Source organism: Oncorhynchus keta, chromosome 11 (assembly GCF_023373465.1).
Source record: "Oncorhynchus keta strain PuntledgeMale-10-30-2019 chromosome 11, Oket_V2, whole genome shotgun sequence".
NCBI lineage: Eukaryota > Metazoa > Chordata > Actinopteri > Salmoniformes > Salmonidae > Oncorhynchus > Oncorhynchus keta.
The window spans coordinates 52497095-52515771 of NC_068431.1; the positions used below are offsets into that span (position 1 = coordinate 52497095).

At 41.7% G+C, this 18677-nt stretch overlaps 1 protein-coding gene across 1 annotated transcript in view; it reads left to right on the forward strand.

Moving 5' to 3' along the window:
• Window positions 1-10311, forward strand: part of LOC118390582 (eukaryotic initiation factor 4A-I) — a 36193-nt gene extending 25882 nt beyond the window's left edge. Inside the window, exons 8-11 of the mRNA XM_035781278.2 lie at window positions 1269-1406; window positions 5155-5244; window positions 5618-5697; window positions 9328-10311. Of these exons, the coding sequence (XP_035637171.1) occupies window positions 1269-1406; window positions 5155-5244; window positions 5618-5697; window positions 9328-9472 (453 nt within the window). The 3' untranslated portion in view covers window positions 9473-10311. The remainder of the gene's footprint in view (window positions 1-1268; window positions 1407-5154; window positions 5245-5617; window positions 5698-9327) is intronic.
• Window positions 10312-18677: the final 8366 nt, after the last annotated feature.

Below are 18677 nucleotides of genomic sequence, written 5' to 3' on the forward strand. Positions count from 1 at the left end.
TATGTAAACTTCTGACCCACTGGAATTGGGATAGTGAATAATCTGTATGTAAGCAATTGTTGGAAAAATTACTTGTGTCATGCGCAAAGTAGATGTCCTAACTGACTTGCCAAAACGATTGTTTGTTAACATTAAATGTGCGGAGTGGTTACAAAACACGTTTTAATGACTCCACCCTTAGTGTATGTAAACTTCTGACTTCAACTGTAGAATATTAATCAGTAAGCAGGTTTCCAATGACCCAGGTCTATTAGACAAAAGCTAAAATCTTTGCGACATCTGTAATGGAAACGGCAGATAGAAAACATTTTCTAAAGATAAAAAAAAACATATTGTTTTTACATACGTTCAACAGGGGTAGATTTTTCTTTTGTGGAACCTTTGTTGTGACAAATGATGCTGGAAACAGTTTTTGCTGAACCATTTTGAATTTGTGGGGCACGTGGTGTCATCACGTAACTATAAAGCTCAACATTTAGTTCTAAATTATACTGCTTGCAAAATCATTTTTTCGAACTATAAAAATGTTTTTTTTTCAGGACATTGACTGACTTTAAAGAATGCCGGAATTGCTTCGCTTTTCTTTTCTGGTTGGCTGGCAAGTTTCACCATGCCACGAACCGTGGCTATACGTTAACACATGAGAATGATTAGAATATGGCAAATATTAGTCAATTATTGCATTCTATGTATGCTGGTGTGAGGGCATACAGGCTGTCGGCAATGTATTAATGCGCAATTTAATGGTAACACTTTTAATCACTTCATTTTGTTTTGACACTGTAGGGTTTTTGCGACAGTGTGACGTCATTACATCCAGCTGAGTTTATCGATACAAGATATTTCAATGGAAAACGCACCATAGCAGGCAATTGTCGCATGTATTTTCTGTGCAAGCATTCTAAATGTTGACCATCACCGGAAAGGTTCATGAAAACATAGCTAGTGAGGAGTTTAGAGATTGCCTCTCCTTCGTTAAACTTGTAGTACTTGATTATTTGATTATCAAGATGGTTGATTTTGATTGAAAAAATCTTTCGACAGTGATACTAGTAATGTGCAGCTATATCCTTTTAAGCACCCTTTTAAATGTTTTTGGGGTCCCGAGTTCCCTCCGTCTCCCATGCTGTTAGAGGAACGGTGTTCGTTGGCAAAGAAAGCAGACTGCTCTCCACCATGGCTGGGATCTCTCCCTCTCCACTACTTAGCGATAAAGTAACGTTACTCCCATGTCTTCAGTCTCAATGCAACCCCCTTTCCATTGGCAGGAGTGGAAGCTGGACACCCTGTGTGATCTGTACGAGACCCTGACCATCACCCAGGCTGTGATCTTCATCAACACCCGCAGGAAGGTGGACTGGCTGACTGAGAAGATGCATGCCAGGGACTTTACTGTCTCTGCCCTGGTAAGAGCTCCTGCACCTCCAGCTCTGTGTCCATGTCCCACAGTGTTGTCATACCTAACACCCAGGTATGTGTTTGGTGATGGATATACAGTGGGGCAAAAAAGTATTTAGTCAGCCATGAATTGTGCAAGTTCTCCCACTTAAAAAGATGAGAGGCCTGTAATTTTCATCATAGGTACACTTCAACTATGACAGACATAATTAGAAAAAAAACAACAGAAAATCACATTGTAGGATTTTTAATGAATTTATTTGCAAATTATGGTGGAAAGTAAGTATTTGGTCACCTACAAACAAGCAAGATTTCTGGCTCTCACAGACTTGTAACTTCTTCTTTAAGAGGCTCCTTTGTCCTCCACTCGTTACCTGTATTAATGACACCTGTTTGAACTTGTTATCAGTATAAAAGACACCTGTCCACAACCTCAAACAGTCACACTCCAAACTACACTATGGCCAAGACCAAAGAGCTGTCAAAGGACACCAGAAACAAAATTGTAGACCTGCACCAGGCTAGGAAGACTGAATCTGCAATAGGTAAGCAGCTTGGTTTGGAGAAATCAACTGTGGGAGCCATTATTAGGAAATGGAAGACATACGAGACCACTGATAATCTCCCTCGATCTGGGGCTCCACGCAAGATCTTGCCCCGTGGGGTCAAAATGATCACAAGAACGGTGAGCAAAAATCCCAGAACCACACGGGGGGGACCTAGTGAATGACCTGCAGAGAGCTGGGACCAAAGTAACAAAGCCTACCATCAGCAACACACTACGCCAGGGACTCAAATCCTGCAGTGCCAGACGTGTCCCTCTGCTTAAGCCAGTACATGTCCAGGCCCGTCTGAAGTTTGCTAGAGAGCATTTGGATGATCCAGAAGAAGATTGGGAGAATGTCATATGGTCAGATGAAACCAAAATATAACTTTTTGGTAAAAACTCAACTCGTGTTTGGAGGACAAAGAATGCTGAGTTGCATCCAAAGAACACCATACCTACTGTGAAGCATGGGGGTGAAAACATCATGCTTTGGGGCTGTTTTTCTGCAAAGGGACCAGGACGACTGATCCGTGTAAAGAAAAGAATGAATGGGACCATGTATTGTGAGATTTTGAGTGAAAACCTCCTTCCATCAGCAAGGGCATTGAAGATGAAACGTGGCTGGGTCTTTCAGCATGACAATGATCCCAAACACACCACCCGGGCAACGAAGGAGTTTCTTCGTAAGAAGCATTTAAAGGTTCTGGAGTGGCCTAGCCAGTCTCCAGATCTCAACCCCATAGAAAATCTTTGGAGGGAGTTGAAAGTCCGTGTTGGCCAGCAACAGCCCCAAAACATCACTGCTCTAGAGGAGATCTGCATGGAGGAATGGGCCAAAATACCAGCAATAGTGTGTGAAAACCTTGTGAAGACTTACAGAAAACGTTTGACCTCTATCATTGCCAACAAAGGGTTTATAACAAAGTGTTGAGAAACTTTTGTTATTGACCAAATACTTATTTTCCACCATAATTTGCAAATAAATTCATAAAAAATTTGGATTTTTTTTCTTCTCATTTTGTCTGTCATAGTTTAAGTGTACCTATGATGAAAATTACAGGCCTCTCATATTTTTAAGTGGGAGAACTTGCACAATTGGTGGCTGACTAAATACTTTTTTGCCCCACTGTATGGGTTGATAATGGCTAGTGTTATGTGCGTTGATGTTTTAGTAATAATATGTTGTCATATTACCACTCAGGTATGTGGAGGATGATGATGAACAAAGGTATACAGTGCCTTCAGAAAGTATTCACACCCCTTGACTTTTTCCACATTTTGTTGTGTTACAAAGTGGGATTAAAATTGAGTTAATTGTTATTTTTTTGTCAACGATCTACATAAAATACTCAAAGTGGAAGAAAAATTCTAACATTTGTATATAAAAAAAGACAAGCTAAATAAAACCTAATATATCTTGATTAGATAAGTGTTCAATCCCCTGTGTCAGTACATGTTAGAATCTCCTTTGTCAGCAATTACAGCTGTGAGTCTTTCTGGGTAAGTCTCCCATTTTTTATTTTTTATTTTTTTAACTCTTCAAGCTATGTCAAATTGCTTGTTGATCATTGCTTGACAATCATTTTCAGGCTGTATCTCAACAAAATGTAGAACAATAGAAGGGGTATGAATACTTTCTGAAGGCTCTGTATTATGTAACTTGTTAAGCCAATATTCAAACCTTTGCATTGCTGGCTCTCTGTGGTTTTAGGCTGGGTTTCTGTATCAGCACTTTGTGACATGCGGTTGTGAAAATAGCCTTATAAATCCATTTGATTTGATATCCCTGGACTTATTTAGGCTTGCCATAACAAACCATGCTTTTTGACTCAACATTTCAGCTTTTCATTTTGAATTTATTTGTAAAAAAGAAAATTGGAAAAACTTAATTCCAATTTTATATTATTAGGGTGTTGTGTGTAGGCCAGTGACAAAGAAATCTAAATATTATACATTTTAAATTTAGCCAGTAACACAGTAAAATGTGGAAAAAGTCAATGGGTGTGAATACTTTCTGAAAACTGATAACAGTTTATGAGCTGGGTTTCCAGGTGCCGATTTATGCCTAGTCCTGGATTAAAAGCATGATCTCTCGGACTAGCTCAATCTGTGTCTGGGAGAGTGCCGTTGATTTTTTAAAAGTGGTTAGTTCCACCCCCTCCCTGTCTTTTGAGTGTCATTGAGTCTTCTCTGCCAGGGGGAGAGAGACAAAGCCATATTAATCCCAAACCGACTCTGCCCTGAGCAACGGGTTGGTACATGCTATCGGCACAAACTCATCATTGAGTTGAACACTTAATACGGGCACAGGGTTGAAGTGTCTGTAATTTATTCTATTGAGATGTCATCGTTTACATTAAACACATTAGTTTGCAATATCTACAGAAGCCACGGCCTTCGATCTCCACAGTATAGTTCCTATCTTTGTCACAAAGTTCCTCCTGTACTTCTTAGTGCCTCTATTTGTGCAGAAAACATCCCGTTGATCTGGTTAGATCAGCATTTGTATGATTCCCATAGATCATTATTTGTCTGATTCCCATAGATCAGCATTTGTATATTTTCCATAGATCAGCATTTGTATATTTTCCATAGATCAGCATTTGTATGATTCCTATAGATCAGCATTTGTATGATTCCCATAGAACAGCAGTTGTATATTTTCCATAGATCAGCATTTGTATGATTCCCATAGATCAGCATTTGTATGATTCCCATAGAACAGCAGTTGTATATTTTCCATAGATCAGCATTTGTATGATTCCCATAGATCAGCATTTGTATATTTTCCATAGATCAGCATTTGTATGATTCCCATAGATCAGCATTTGTATATTTTCCATAGATCAGCATTTGTATGATTCCCATAGATCAGCATTTGTATGATTCCCATAGATCAGCATTTGTATGATTCCCACAGATCAGCATTTGTATGATTCCCATAGATCAGCATTTGTATGATTCCCATAGATCAGCATTTGTATGATTCCCATAGATCAGCATTTGTTTGATTCCCATAGATCAGCATTTGTTGTGTCTTTTTTATGATTTTTGTAACTGTTTGATCTTGGTACGGTATCGAGATTCATGAAATGCTTGTGGCGTTCATTCACTAAGGTGATGTCAGATCCAGGCTAACTATCTTGTCTGACTATAAGTGGCTCGGTATAAGAGTGTCTGCTAAATGTAATGTCATCCTTCCTCCCCAGCACGGTGACATGGACCAGAAGGAGAGGGACCTGATCATGAGGGAGTTCCGCTCTGGCTCCAGCCGTGTTCTCATCACCACAGATTTGCTGGTGAGTTGAGTTCAGGACTACCTTGGTAGAGCACGCTGTGCCCTGAATCTTTTCATATGTTGGATGTAAAATTATGTTAATATCTTATTATATTAATTGAATGTGTAAGTGGGCTCTATATGATTTATTTAATTAGCCTACTCTTAATGAACAGTGATGACAACGTTTGAATCAAGTGGCAACATGGTATACATTTTTAGTATGTGATCACTGTTGGATCTGAACCCATAACCTTTGGCATTGCTATCACCACACTCTCTTACCAACTGATCCACACAGGACTATGCTAGCCTGCACTAGTGTTCAGGGTAATAAAGCAATGGCAGCTAGAGGTCAGGCATTGAAGGAATGCTGATCATGTTTCTCCTTTCAGGCCAGAGGAATTGATGTTCAGCAGGTGTCTCTGGTTATCAACTATGACCTGCCGACCAACCGTGAGAACTACATTCACAGGTAGGAGGGACCCTTAGGGATGAGCGGTATAGCGTATTTTACTATATACTGGTATTGATGCAGAGGCCTGAATGTTTGGTTTGTTAAATGTGATATGCTACTCCGCTAAATGTGATATGCTACGACCACTTGCGCTCAGTCTGCATGGTTAATACAGCACTTGTGACAAGATGTTGATGACAACGATGCTCATTTCCACTTTGCTTCTTAATATAAATCCACAAACGTTCTATAATTACACTATTAGGTTGTGTGTCTTGCGGTGTGCAAACAGCTAGTGTCCTTTTTTAGCACGTTGTTGCTAAAATTGTATAGTTTTAGCTGCTAATGCTAATCGCCAGTTAGCTAATACATTTACTGAGTCGGAGCAAACGTAACTAGCTAATCATTGTTTTTGTGCAACAGTATCTTCTAAATCAAAGAGGAATAGGTGAAGCATGGAAATGTTAGCTATATGATGTAGCTAAGAGAAAACATTTCATGTAGCTAGATTATAGGGTCCCCTAGGTAATACTGACCAACACTTTGGTTCCTATCCTGTCACAATAATTCCTCCCTGGGCTTTTTCATTCGTTGTCATGTCAAACAACAGTGTATTCAAAGTGCTCACTATTATATTGTAACTATAGAATTTGAATAATCATTCTATTGCCTTGATCCCAACAGTTTTGATCTAAATCGCAATTACAATGTTTTGGTAAATATTAGATTTTTTTGGGCACATATCGTGCAGCCCTATGTAGCAGTGTGGAAATGATCTCAAAGGAGTGCAGAAATGGATTAAAATGCTGAGTATTTAGTTTAATTTAACAATATTAAGCAATCAGAATGGAGAAAGCCCCATTGAAATCCCTTAGTGGGGAATTCCGACCCGAGTTAAGCGTGTGTAAATTTAATGGAATTCCCTTTTTATGCACTTTTCTATCTATGTGTATTCTGACCTTAAACTTAAGCATGAGAATAGCATGCTATTCACCCGCTTTTCATTTGGGCTGAATATCAAATAAATGGTTTGGCGGATCTGCGTCTACAGATACTGTATTCTCACCGTGACTTAATTCCAACATAATTCCACCACCTTTACAGACAATGAAACCTGTCAGTTCCATGGGGAATTTTATTTTTATATAGAGAACACCATTCTCCGTGCATTGTAATTGATAAAAGCAAATTGACAAGAGCTATTGATAAGAACTAGGTAAATGAGTAAGACGTTTAAATAAGGCATTTGTAAATATAAATTAGTATTGTTTTAGATCTATTTTACCTTAACGATGGAGACAAATGTGCCTCTGCAGCCATGCGCAAATTACAGTATAGTAACAAACCTACGGAGTTGATTCATGATTTCTAGAATGTTTTAATTATACCCAGACTTTTCACTGTATTTTTTACAATTTGTATTGTGTTAAATATTAGCCCACTATCAGTAGCCACTGTCAGGTATACCCGCATACATTTACAGTGCCTTCGGAACCTAAGCTATTCACAACCCTTTTTTCACACCCCCGTTTTTCAATGCATCGCAAAGAAGGGCACCTCGAGGAAAACCTGGTCCAGGCTGCTTTCCAACACACTGGGAGACTAATTCACCTTTTAGCGGGACATTAACCTAAAACACAAGGCCAAATCTACACTGGAGTTGCTTAGCAAGATGACATGGAATGTTCCGGAGTGGCCTAGTTAAAGTTTTGACTTAAAAATTGTCTTGAAAATCTATGGCAAGATTTGAAAATGGCTGTCTAGCAAAAACCAACTTGAGAGAGCTTGAAGAATTTAAGAATAATGTGCAAATATTGTACAATCCAGGTGTGCAAAGCTCTTGCAATGTTTTTGATTCATCCGCAGTTTTCTCCTTTCACAGCCATTAAACTGTGTAACCGTTTTAACATCCTTATTGTCCTCCTGGTGAAATCCCTGAGTGATTTCCTTCCTCTCTGACAAGTGAGTCAGGAAGGACGCCTGTTTCTTTGTAGTGACTGGGTGTATGGATTAGGGTTGTCCCCGACCCCCAAAAATATTGCTTGACCAAACGTAGTCTCTTCTTTCGACCAATCGATTGGTTGACATTTTTAAACGTGTACTTTTCCATATATAGACACACACTTTGTGCTTTAATAAAATCAACTATATCTACTGAACTTGTCTGATGCTTTAAGCGTGCTGTTTGATTAAATAATTAAGGCCCACAGATGTCTCGAGGAAGCCAGATATCAAGATGGCCTAACCAGAAGAAAAAAACTTGTCTACCCCCTTGCGCATGCTGAATAAATGCTGAATAAGTTTAATTCAACCGCTGAAACGATTGTCAATAAAGTTGTCAGTACATTTATCTAAATCCATCCTTTTAAATTTGCTGTACCTTTTTTTTTTTTTTTTTCAACACTCACTAACGCTTCAGAATATTAGGGATCAATGAAAGAAAGCCATGTAAATACACAAATTCGTCTCCTTTTCAGCACCAATTGGTAGATTTAAAAATACTTTGATCTTGATACTCTGATTGTTCAATCCATTAAATATTGGAAGGTGAGAAAGTTGTACAATAGGTTAGAACAAAAAGAAGTTGATGTTGGCTAGTGAACAATGCCAGAAATGCAAAACAAACTTAGTGCAAAATGAACTTCCAGAAGTAATCAAGGCACAGGTGAATTTTAAAATAGAGGGACTATGTACAACAATTGCTGTAATTTCGAAACGGTTCACCCGATATGGATGAAAATACCCTAAAAGTAAGGCTGATAGTCTGCACTTTAACTTCATTGTATCATTTCAATTCCAAAGTGCTGAAGTACAGAGGCAAAACAACAATGTGTCACTGTCCCAATACATTTGGAGCTCACTCTAATTAAAACATTCTAGAAATCATAAATAAACTCTGTAGGTTTGGCGTTATACTGCCATTTGAGCATGGCTACAGAAGCCTATACCTCGGGTCTCCAAATTTCACCCCAAGTGATTTCATTCCCTACCTATTTCATGAACTTCACTGTGGGAAAGGTGATATGTTGATATGCTTCAGTTTGCTACCCTTTGACTGGTTTCACATTTATTTAGATTTATTTACAATCCCCTTATACAAATGGCTTACTAATTTACCTAGCTCTAATCAATAGTGCATGGAGAATGGTGCTATTTCTGTTGGATAAAAGAAAGATGTTCCACTTGGAACCGACAAGTTGCTCGACGTTATTCATCGTGCGTAAAGGTCGTGGAATTATGAGGGAATTAGGTAGATGTCAGAATACGGCGTATAAAGACGCCTTTGCCACAACTTAAGTTATTGGGCCTCCACCCCAGAATGAATAGCGTGTGAATAGCATGCTATTCTCATGCTTAAATTAAAGGTCAGAATATGCATAGAGAAGTGCATTAAAAGGGAATCATGTATAATTTTTGTGTGCTTAACTCAGGTTTGAATTCCACCTGTAGAATTTGTTGCCACCCTAGTTATAAAGCAAATGAATCAGGAATTCCTGTTTATTTTTGTACATTTCCAGAGTTATCTATATTGACCTGCTCACATTCCTCCTGGTTTGTTTCATGTCATGTTTATTTCACTACTGTTTTAATTCTAAATGCAGATCGGCAGGGTTCATATTAACCTTGTCTTTAAATGTTGTGTGCCAGGATCGGGAGAGGAGGCCGTTTTGGCAGAAAGGGTGTTGCCATCAACATGGTGACAGAGGAGGACAAGCGCACTCTCCGGGACATTGAGACGTTCTACAACACCACAGTAGAAGAGATGCCCATGAATGTGGCTGACCTGATCTAGAGTAGAGCCCCCTGCCCCTGGCGCCCTGCCTGCTGGTGGTCTACATACCACTATCATCATCTCACTGTTCTCTAAAATCTCCCATTCCCTACCTATCACCCACCTATATTCCCACCTATCCAAGCCTCTCCCGTGTATCCCAATTTTGCGCTCTTAAATGGGGTAGGGGAACCCCCGGTTTCCCCTCCTTTTCCATGCCCTCTGCGGTCCCTCAGCTCAGCCCCACTCATTTGGTTCTCTATGGCTTAAAGGAAAGAGACCACCTCTCCTGCTAGCCTTGCATTATAAAAACCTAGAATTGTATGTTTACTTGGCCACAGACGAGGATCAGTGTGTTTGCATTAGCAGCAGACTTCATGTCCTTATGTTGTATACAAGGACCCCTTGGGACTCCATTTCAATAGGAAATGGTCACTTCTTTTGGGAATGGGGATTGCACTATGCAGTTGCAGTCTTTGTTATTTGCATTGAAGTTGTTATATTCTATCACTCTCCATTGCTGATATGCAGTAGATTTTCTGCAGGAGAGTTTTTAAACAAACAAAGGATGACATTGTTTATAAAAATGTTTTAAAAAATCCTCCATGTGCCTCCTTGAAAGTAGAGCTATTAATTTTAACACCGTTAATGAGTGGTAAGACACAAGCTGTTGGTAGATATTTTCATTGAATATATAAAACTACCCATATTTAATTCTAAAGTGTATAATTTACATTTCACAAAGGTTGGCATTTTGGGGGAGAAACTGAAGGTGTACAGAGGGGCTATTGGGAGTTTTGCTTTGAGTGCAAAGACATTTGATGGACTACATGGAATAAAATTCCAGTATAAACATTTTATTTATTTTCCACACCTTTTTTTATTCTTTTAGTTTGGTTTCATTTTACAAATTGGGGAAGGGGGGTGACTTCAATAAAGTTACCAAATAAAAAATGTGTTTGTTTTGCCAGTTATTTATCATGTTAATATAATCAATCAGTAGCTATGTTTCCATGAACTTGTCCAGTGATTTTGTTTTTTGTTTGTTTTTGTGTCGACACTAACCAGGTTTTCATCCAACCTTTATTATGCGAGTAAAGTACATGTTGCATAAAAAAATGTCATGACAGGCCTGATGGAAACAGAACATTCTCCGGTTAACTTTCCAAATGCAGACAACAAAATACGCTAGACAAGGTGGGATCTTTTAGTGTCTACCAAATAACCATCATATTGAAGTAAACTTGGGTGTCACGCGATGACGTGTTGTCCTCCCACAACGACTCATTGGGAAAGTGTGCAGTTTATTAGGCTACATGTGAAATAAATGACGATTAACTTCACAGGGTGGTGAAAGTGCAGATGTGATGAGCTTGATGCTCCTCTCCAATATCGAGAGTCTCATTCTGGTGACATGATCATCGATGCTTGGCTGCCGTTTAACAAATAAAAATAATATTGGTCTGCCAAATTCCATCGATCCAGGCCAGAAGGATCAACTGGCTGTGGCACTCTTCTGAATGTGTGCACCCGGAGGATAACTGGCAGCACGGTTGAGGAATCGGTATTCAAGGGAACATGGCTGAGAGCCGGTGGGAGTGACACAGGGAGGCCCTCCCTCGAAGACAACTCAACCGGCTTAGTGACGCCGCGATGCCCAATACCGTACGATTGGAGGCGAGAGGAAATGCGGAAATGGATCAGCCTGGTAACTCAAGGTATAGGAACGCAGGCCTTTGGTAATGGCAAGACCAGCAATACTTGGCTGGCTAATCCTCAGTGTGATTCAAGCAAGGCCAGTACATCGAAGGGCTTAAGTTGACGGCCAACATTTATCCCACCCCGGAGATGCTTGCAAGAGGAAGGCCAGAGGGATTCCTCATTGCAGGCGCTGTCCAGACCCGTACGAATCTTGTTCACACATCCTGGGTCGATGCCCGTTGATCCAAGGAGCCTGCATAAATAGGCACAACAAGGTATGTGACCTATTAGTAGAAGCCGAAAGCAACGGATGGAACGTTATCAAGGAGATAAGTTTCTTTTCACAGAATGAGAAACTGAGGAAACCAGACTCGTGAAAAAAGCTGCAGCTTTGGTGGTCAATGTTACAGTGCCATACGAATTTGCCTTTGACACTCTTGAGTTGGCTAGATCTAAAAAGATCACGCACCATCTCCATACTGCCCCAGAAATCCTAGAAAGGTTTCCGGGAGTCCCGGTAGGGACCAGGGCCATGTGGCCCACTCATAACAACCAAGTGCAGCCTTCGCAAAGCTGGTAAGCCAGAGAGTCCTGCTGTACTCCATAGATCTGCTCGAGGAAAAGGCTTTGAGTGACGAGGGTGCTTAAACCACCCGGGGCTACATCAGGTCAAGTGGGTTTGACATTCCTTGGTACTCCTGACAACGAAAACCCCTACCACGATTGGGAGACCACTTTGGCGGTCGTCAGAGCAAGGGGGCACTCTGACAATTGTGCAGGCCCGAATCAAGTAAACAAGGGATGGCCTGGTAATGAAAGTGCCTTCTCTTCCGCTCACAACACACAGCCACCCAAACAGAGACGAACACAAGGTAAGGTGTGAAGCGATGGAGCGGTAACAAGTATCCCACACACACTCATATCGGCAAAGCTCAAACCTTTTCTTATATAGTACCAGTCAAAAAATGTGGACATCTACTCATTCAAGGGTTTTTCTTTATTTTTACTATTTTCTACATTGTAGAATAATAGTGAAGACATCAAAACTATGAAATAATACATGTGGAATGTAGTAACCACTCTTTGACTTGATAGCAAGTGTTGCACACTTGGAATTCTCTCAACCAGCTTTACCTGGAATGCTTTTCCAAAAATCTTGAAGGAATTCCCACATATGCTGAGCACTTGTTGGCTGCTTTTCCTTCACTCTGCGGTCCAACTCATCCCAAACCATCTCAATTGGGTTGAGGTCAGGTGATTGTGGAAGCCAGGTCATCTGATGCAGCACTCCATCACTCTTCTTCTTGGTCAAATATCCCTTACACAGCCTGGAGGTGTTTTGGGTCATTGTCCTGTTGAAAAACAAATGATAGTCCCACTAAGTGCAAACCAGATGGGATGGCGTATCGCTGCAGAATGTTGTGGCAGCCATGTTGGTTAATTGTGCCTTGAATTCTAAATAAATCAGTGTCCCCAGCAAAGCACAATCACACCACCTCCTCCATGCTTCACGGTGGGAACCACACATGCGGAGATCATCCGTTCACCTATTCTGCGTCTCACAAAGACACGGTGATTGGATCTAAAAAATCTCATATTTGGAGTCGTCTCACCAAAGTACAGATTTCCACCGGTCTAATGCCCATTGCTCGTGTTTCTTGGCCCAAGCAAGTCTCTTCTTATTGGTGTCCTTTAGTAGTGATTTCTTTGCAGCAATTTGACTATGAAGGCCTGGTTCACGCAGGCTCCTCTGAACAGTTGATGTTGAGATGTGTCTGTTACTTGAACTCTGTGAAGCATTTATTTGAGGCTGGTAACTCTAATGAACTTATCCTCTGCAGCAGAGGTAACTCTGGGGTTCCTGTCCTGTGGCAGTTCTCATGAGAGCCAGTTTCATCATAGCGCTTGATGGTTTTTGTGACTGCACTTGAAGAAACTTTCAAAGTTCTTAAAATGTTCCGCATTGACTGACTTTCATGTCTTAAAGTTATGATGGACTTTCGTTTCTCTTTGCATATTTGAGCTGTTCTTGCCATAATATGGACTGGGTCTTTTACCAAATAGGCCTATTTTCTGTATACCCGCCTGACTGATTGTCTCGAACGTATTTAAAAGGAAAGGAATTCCACAAAAGTAAGTTTTAACACGGCACACCTGTTAATTGAAATGCATTCCAGGTGACTACCTCATGAAACTGGTTGAGAGAATGCCAAGAGTGTGCAAAGATGTCATCACCCCAAACGGTGGCTACTTTGAATAATCTCAAATATAAAATATATTTAGATTTGTTTTTTGGTTACTACATGATTCCATATGTGTTGTTTCATAGTTCTGATGATGGCCTTCCTTTGACATCGGGTGCTGTAGGTGTCCTGGAGGGCAGGTAGTTTGCCCCCGGTGATGCATTGTGCAGATCGCACCACCCTCTGGAGAGCCTTGCGGTTGAGGGCGGTGCAGTTGTCGTACTAGGCTGTGATACAGCCCGACAGAATTCATCTGAATGCCCTTACCTCCTCCCTAGGTCGACTGACGGTCAGTCTGCAAGTAGTCCAAAAAATGAATAATAGTCTACCCGGCCATGTGGCTCAACCGAATGACAAATTGATGATATTCAAAGGAGACGAGCCCCGTTTCGCTGGCCCTCCTCATGTCAAGGTAAAAAATCAAATGAAGTGGTGTAAATGGCGGGTAATATGACCCTCTTGAGGTAGCCAAATGGTGACACACTGCTATAAAATGGCCAATGGAGCGGAAGCTGGTCTCGTGTGTTATTTTTTTTTCATTCATAGAAGTCATACAGTGGGGCAAAAAAGTATTTAGTCAGCACCAATTGTGCAAGTTCTCCCACTTAAAAATATGAGAGGCCTGTAATTTTCATCATAGGTACACTTCAACTATGACAGACAAAATGAGAAAAATAATCCAGAAAATCACAATGTAGGATTTTTAATGAATTTATTTGCAAATATTGGTGGAAAATAAGTATTTGGTCACCTACAAACAAGCAAGATTTCTGGCTCTCACAAACCTGTAACTTCTTCTTTAAGAGGCTCCTCTTTCCTCCACTCGTTACCTGTATTAATGGCACCCGTTTGAACTTGTTATCAGTATAAAAGACACCTGTCCACAACCTCAAACAGTCACACTCCAAACTCCACTATGGCCAAGACCAAAGAGCTGTCAAAGGACACCAGAATCAAAATGGTAGACCTGCACCAGGCTGGGAAGACTGAATCTGCAATAGGTAAGCAGCTTGGTTTGAAGAATTCAACTGTGGGAGCAATTATTAGGACATGGAAGACATACAAGACCACTGATAATCTCCATCGATCTGGGGCTCCATGCAAGATCTCACCCCGTGGGGTCAAAATGATCACAAGAACGGTGAGCAAAAATCACAGAACCACACAGGGGGACCTAGTGAAAGACCTGCAGAGAGCTGGGACCAAAGTAACAAAGCCTACCATCAGCAACACACTACGCCGACAGGGACTCGAATCCTGCAGTGCCAGACGTGTCCAGGCCCGTCTGAAGTTTGCTAGAGAGCATTTGGATGATCCATATGTCATATGGTCAGATGAAACCAAAATATAACTTTTTGGTAAAAACTCAACTCGTCGTGTTTGGAGGACAAAGAATGCTGAGTTGCATCCAAAGAACACCATACCTACTGTGAAGCATGGGGATGAAAACATCATGCTTTGGGGCTGTTTTTCCTCAAAGGGACCAGGACGACTGATCCGTGTAAAATAATGAATGGGGCCATGTATCGTGAGATTTTGAGTGAAAACCTTCCATCATCAAGGGCATTGAATTTGAAACGTGGCTGGGTCTTTCAGCATGACAATGATCCCAAACACACCGCCGGGCAACGAAGGAGTGGCTTCGTAAGAAGCATTTCAAGGTCCTGGAGTGGCCTAGCCAGTCTCCAGATCTCAACCCCATAGAAAATCTTTGGAGGGAGTTGAAAGTCCGTGTTGCCCAGCAACAGCCCCAAAACATCACTGCTCTAGAGGAGATCTGCATGGAGGAATGGGCCAAAATACCAGCAACAGTGTGTGAAATCATTGTGGAGACTTATTTTCCACCATAATCTGCAAATAAATTCATTAAAAAATCCTACAATGTGATTTTCTGGATTTTCTTTCTCATTTTTTTCTGTCATAGTTGACGTGTACCTATGATTAGGCCTCTCTCATCTTTTTAAGTGGGAGAACTTGCACAATTGGTGGCTGACTAAATACTTTTTTGCCCCACTGTATCTGTATATGATGAAAGTAATTGATGTTTTTTAGGAAGTTTTTGTAATGTAAAACCGAGTAACATTGATATAAATAGACAAAGTCAAAAGGGCAGAAATGCAGGGGTGCAACTTTCACTGGGGATGGGGGGACATGTCCTTCCCCACATTCTGAAATATGCCCCACAGCTTCATCATTGGGTTAACGGTGTGCTTTAGGACCATGCAGATGCCTCCGAGCGGTCAGGTACGTTGTTTGGAGTGTTTATCCATGTTTTTTTTAATGTCACCCCAATTCTAATGCCCTGCAAAAATGTATTTCTGTGGATTGGAGGGAAGAGGTCCCTGGACCAATAACAGTTGGTTGTATTCATGCAAGTCATATTGGGTTATATCTATTGAAGTATATATAACGGATGTGAAACGGCTAGCTTAGTTAGCGGTGCGCGCTAAATAGCGTTTCAATCAGTAACGTCACTTGCTCTGAGACCTTGAAGTACTGGTTCCCCTTGCTCTGCAAGGGCCGCGGCTTTTGTGGAGCGATGGGTAACGATGCTTCGTGGGTGACTTGTTGATGTGTGCAGAGGGTCCCTGGTTCGCGCCTGGGTATGGGTGAGGGGACGGTCTAAAGTTATACAGTTACATTGATGCTGTTGACCCAGATCTCTGGTTGCTGCGGAAAAGGAGGAGGTCAAAAGGGGGGTGAGTGTAAAGGATGTGAAACGGCTAGCTTAGTTAGCGGGGCGCGCTATACTGTTACATATAGGAAGTATTTTCAACATAAAAAGCCCTGGAAAGCGTTACGTTCCAGTAGTGTCCGGTGAGCTCTCGCTGGCCCTTGAAATTCCAGAAGAGAGGGTCGGGTGTAAATCTCTCCCCGGACCCTACCCATATCCATAGCATCTCTACAAGGTGAACAGCCTCTGGCATTTTAGAAGAAGGTATGTAAGGGAAGTCGGCAAGTCAGATTTAAAGGCTGGGTCGGTCGGGCTGGGGTGAGAAGCAGGGCTGGGCTCGAGCTTGGGAGAAGCTGCACTGTTGCCCTCCTCTCGCAACTGTCGGAAATTTGTCGTGTGGTCCGTCTCGCGGACTCTCGTGCATGGTCTCGCAAGGGGCTGCCTGTGGAGGTTCGTCTGGCGATGGCGGACCGGTGGGAGTTTAGTCCGGCCCTTCTCGTGGATCTCCCCAGCTACGGCGCTTGCCTGCCCAGTTTGCGCATGTGTCTCCGGCATGTCGCCATAGCCGGCGCCTAGCAACTGACTCAGAGGTCCACTAGATAGGGCCTTACCCTCTAGAATTTACAGGGAGAGGGGCTTAAAGCTATATGAGAAACTAACCGTGAGAGGCACACAGGCACGGCACATAGAATGCATCATTCTGGTGATAATAATTCCCCTCATGGTGACTAGATTCGAAAAGAGTGCAGGCCGAAGGGAGTAGACAAGTGGTCTATTAGATGAAGGCGGCTCGAACAAATCCCCGGCTCTGGCCAGGAGGAACATAGGTGGTTGTCAGCTCATGGGGGCACTCTGACGACGGTGCAGGTCGAAGGGAGTAAACGAGGGATGGCACGGTAATGAAAGTGACTTCTGCTCGCAACACACACCCATACTCACACATACAGTTGAAGTCGGAAGTTTACATTCACCAGAGCCAAATACATTTAAAATAATTTTTTCACAATTCCTGACATTTAATCCTAGTAAAAATTCCCTGTTTTAGGTCAGTTAGGATCACCACTTTATTTTAAGAATGTGAAATGTCAGAATAATAGTAGAGAAAATGATTTATTTGAGCTTTTATTTCTTTCATCACATTACCAGTGGGTCAGAAGTGTACATACACTCAAATAGTATTTGGTAGCATTGCCTTTAAATTGTTTAACTTGGGTCAAACATTCCGAGTAGCCTTCCACAAGCTTCCCACAATAATTTGGGTGAATTTTGGCCCATTCCTCCTGACAGAGCTGGTGTAACTGAGTCAGGTTTGTAAGGCCTCCTTGCTCGCACACCCTTTTTCAGTTCTGCCCACAAATGTTCTATAAGATTGAGGTCAGGGCTTTGTGATGGCCACTCCAATACCTTGACTTTGTTGTCCTTAAGCTATTTTGCCACAACTTTGGAAGTATGCTTGGGGTCATTGTCCATTTGGAAGACCCATTTGCGACCAAGCTTTAACTTCCTGACTGATGTCTTGAGATGTTGCTTAAATATACCCACATAATTTTCCTACCTCATGATGCCATCTACTTTGTGAAGTGCACCAGTCCCTCCTGCAGTAAAGCACCCCCACAACATGATGCTTCCACCCCCGTGCTTCACGGTTTGGATGGTGTTCTTCGGCTTGCAAGCCTCCCCCTTTTTCTTCCAAACATAACGATGGTCATTATGTCCAAACAGTTCTAGTTTTGTTTCATCAGACCAGAGGAGATTTCTCCAAAAAGTATGATTTTTGTCCCATGTGCAGTTAGTCTGGCAAACCGTAGTCTGGCTTTTTTATGGCGGTTTTGGAGCAGTGGCTTCTTCCTTGTTGATCGGCCTTTCAGGTTATGTCGATATAGTACTCGTTTTACTGTGGATATAGATATAGAACAGTAACAAGTATCACGATCACACACTCAAACCAGCAAAGCTCATGCTTTCATACATTGGCCGAGGGCGCTACCATCCGATTCCCAGCCAAGTAATCCCTCTTGTGTTGCTCTCAGGTGTCTCAGAGTGCTGGACAGAGACAAGCAGTAGGAAAAGGAAGTCCACCCCAGGTGAAGGATGCCGGATAGTAGCGCTATTCCTTGGCTCTCTCTTCTCCTGTTAAGTATTGCGTAGCACGTTGATGACTAGATAGGTCGACTGATGGCCAGTCTGTAAGCAGGAAAAGGGTCTACTTGACCATGTGGCTCAACCCGAATGACAAATTGATTATATTCAAAGGAGACAAGCGGTGCTCCTCATGTCAAAGTGAAGACATTCAATGAAGCGGGGGAAAACGACAGTTAATATGACTCTTAGTGTAGCCAAATGGCGACACACTGCTCTATAATGGCCAGCGGAGCGAAAGCTGGCCTCTTTTTTTTAATTCATAGAAGTCATATGGGATGGAAGTCATTTCAAGTTTTAGGAAAGTGTTTTGTCATGTAAAAACAGTTAACATTATTAAAAACAATAGACCGTCACAAAGCCAAAAAGTCATTGCTGTGGATTGGAGGGAAGAGGTCCCTGGACCAATAGTTCATGCAAGTCAGTATTGGGTGAAAGCTATTGAAGTATAGGAAGTATTTTAGACATA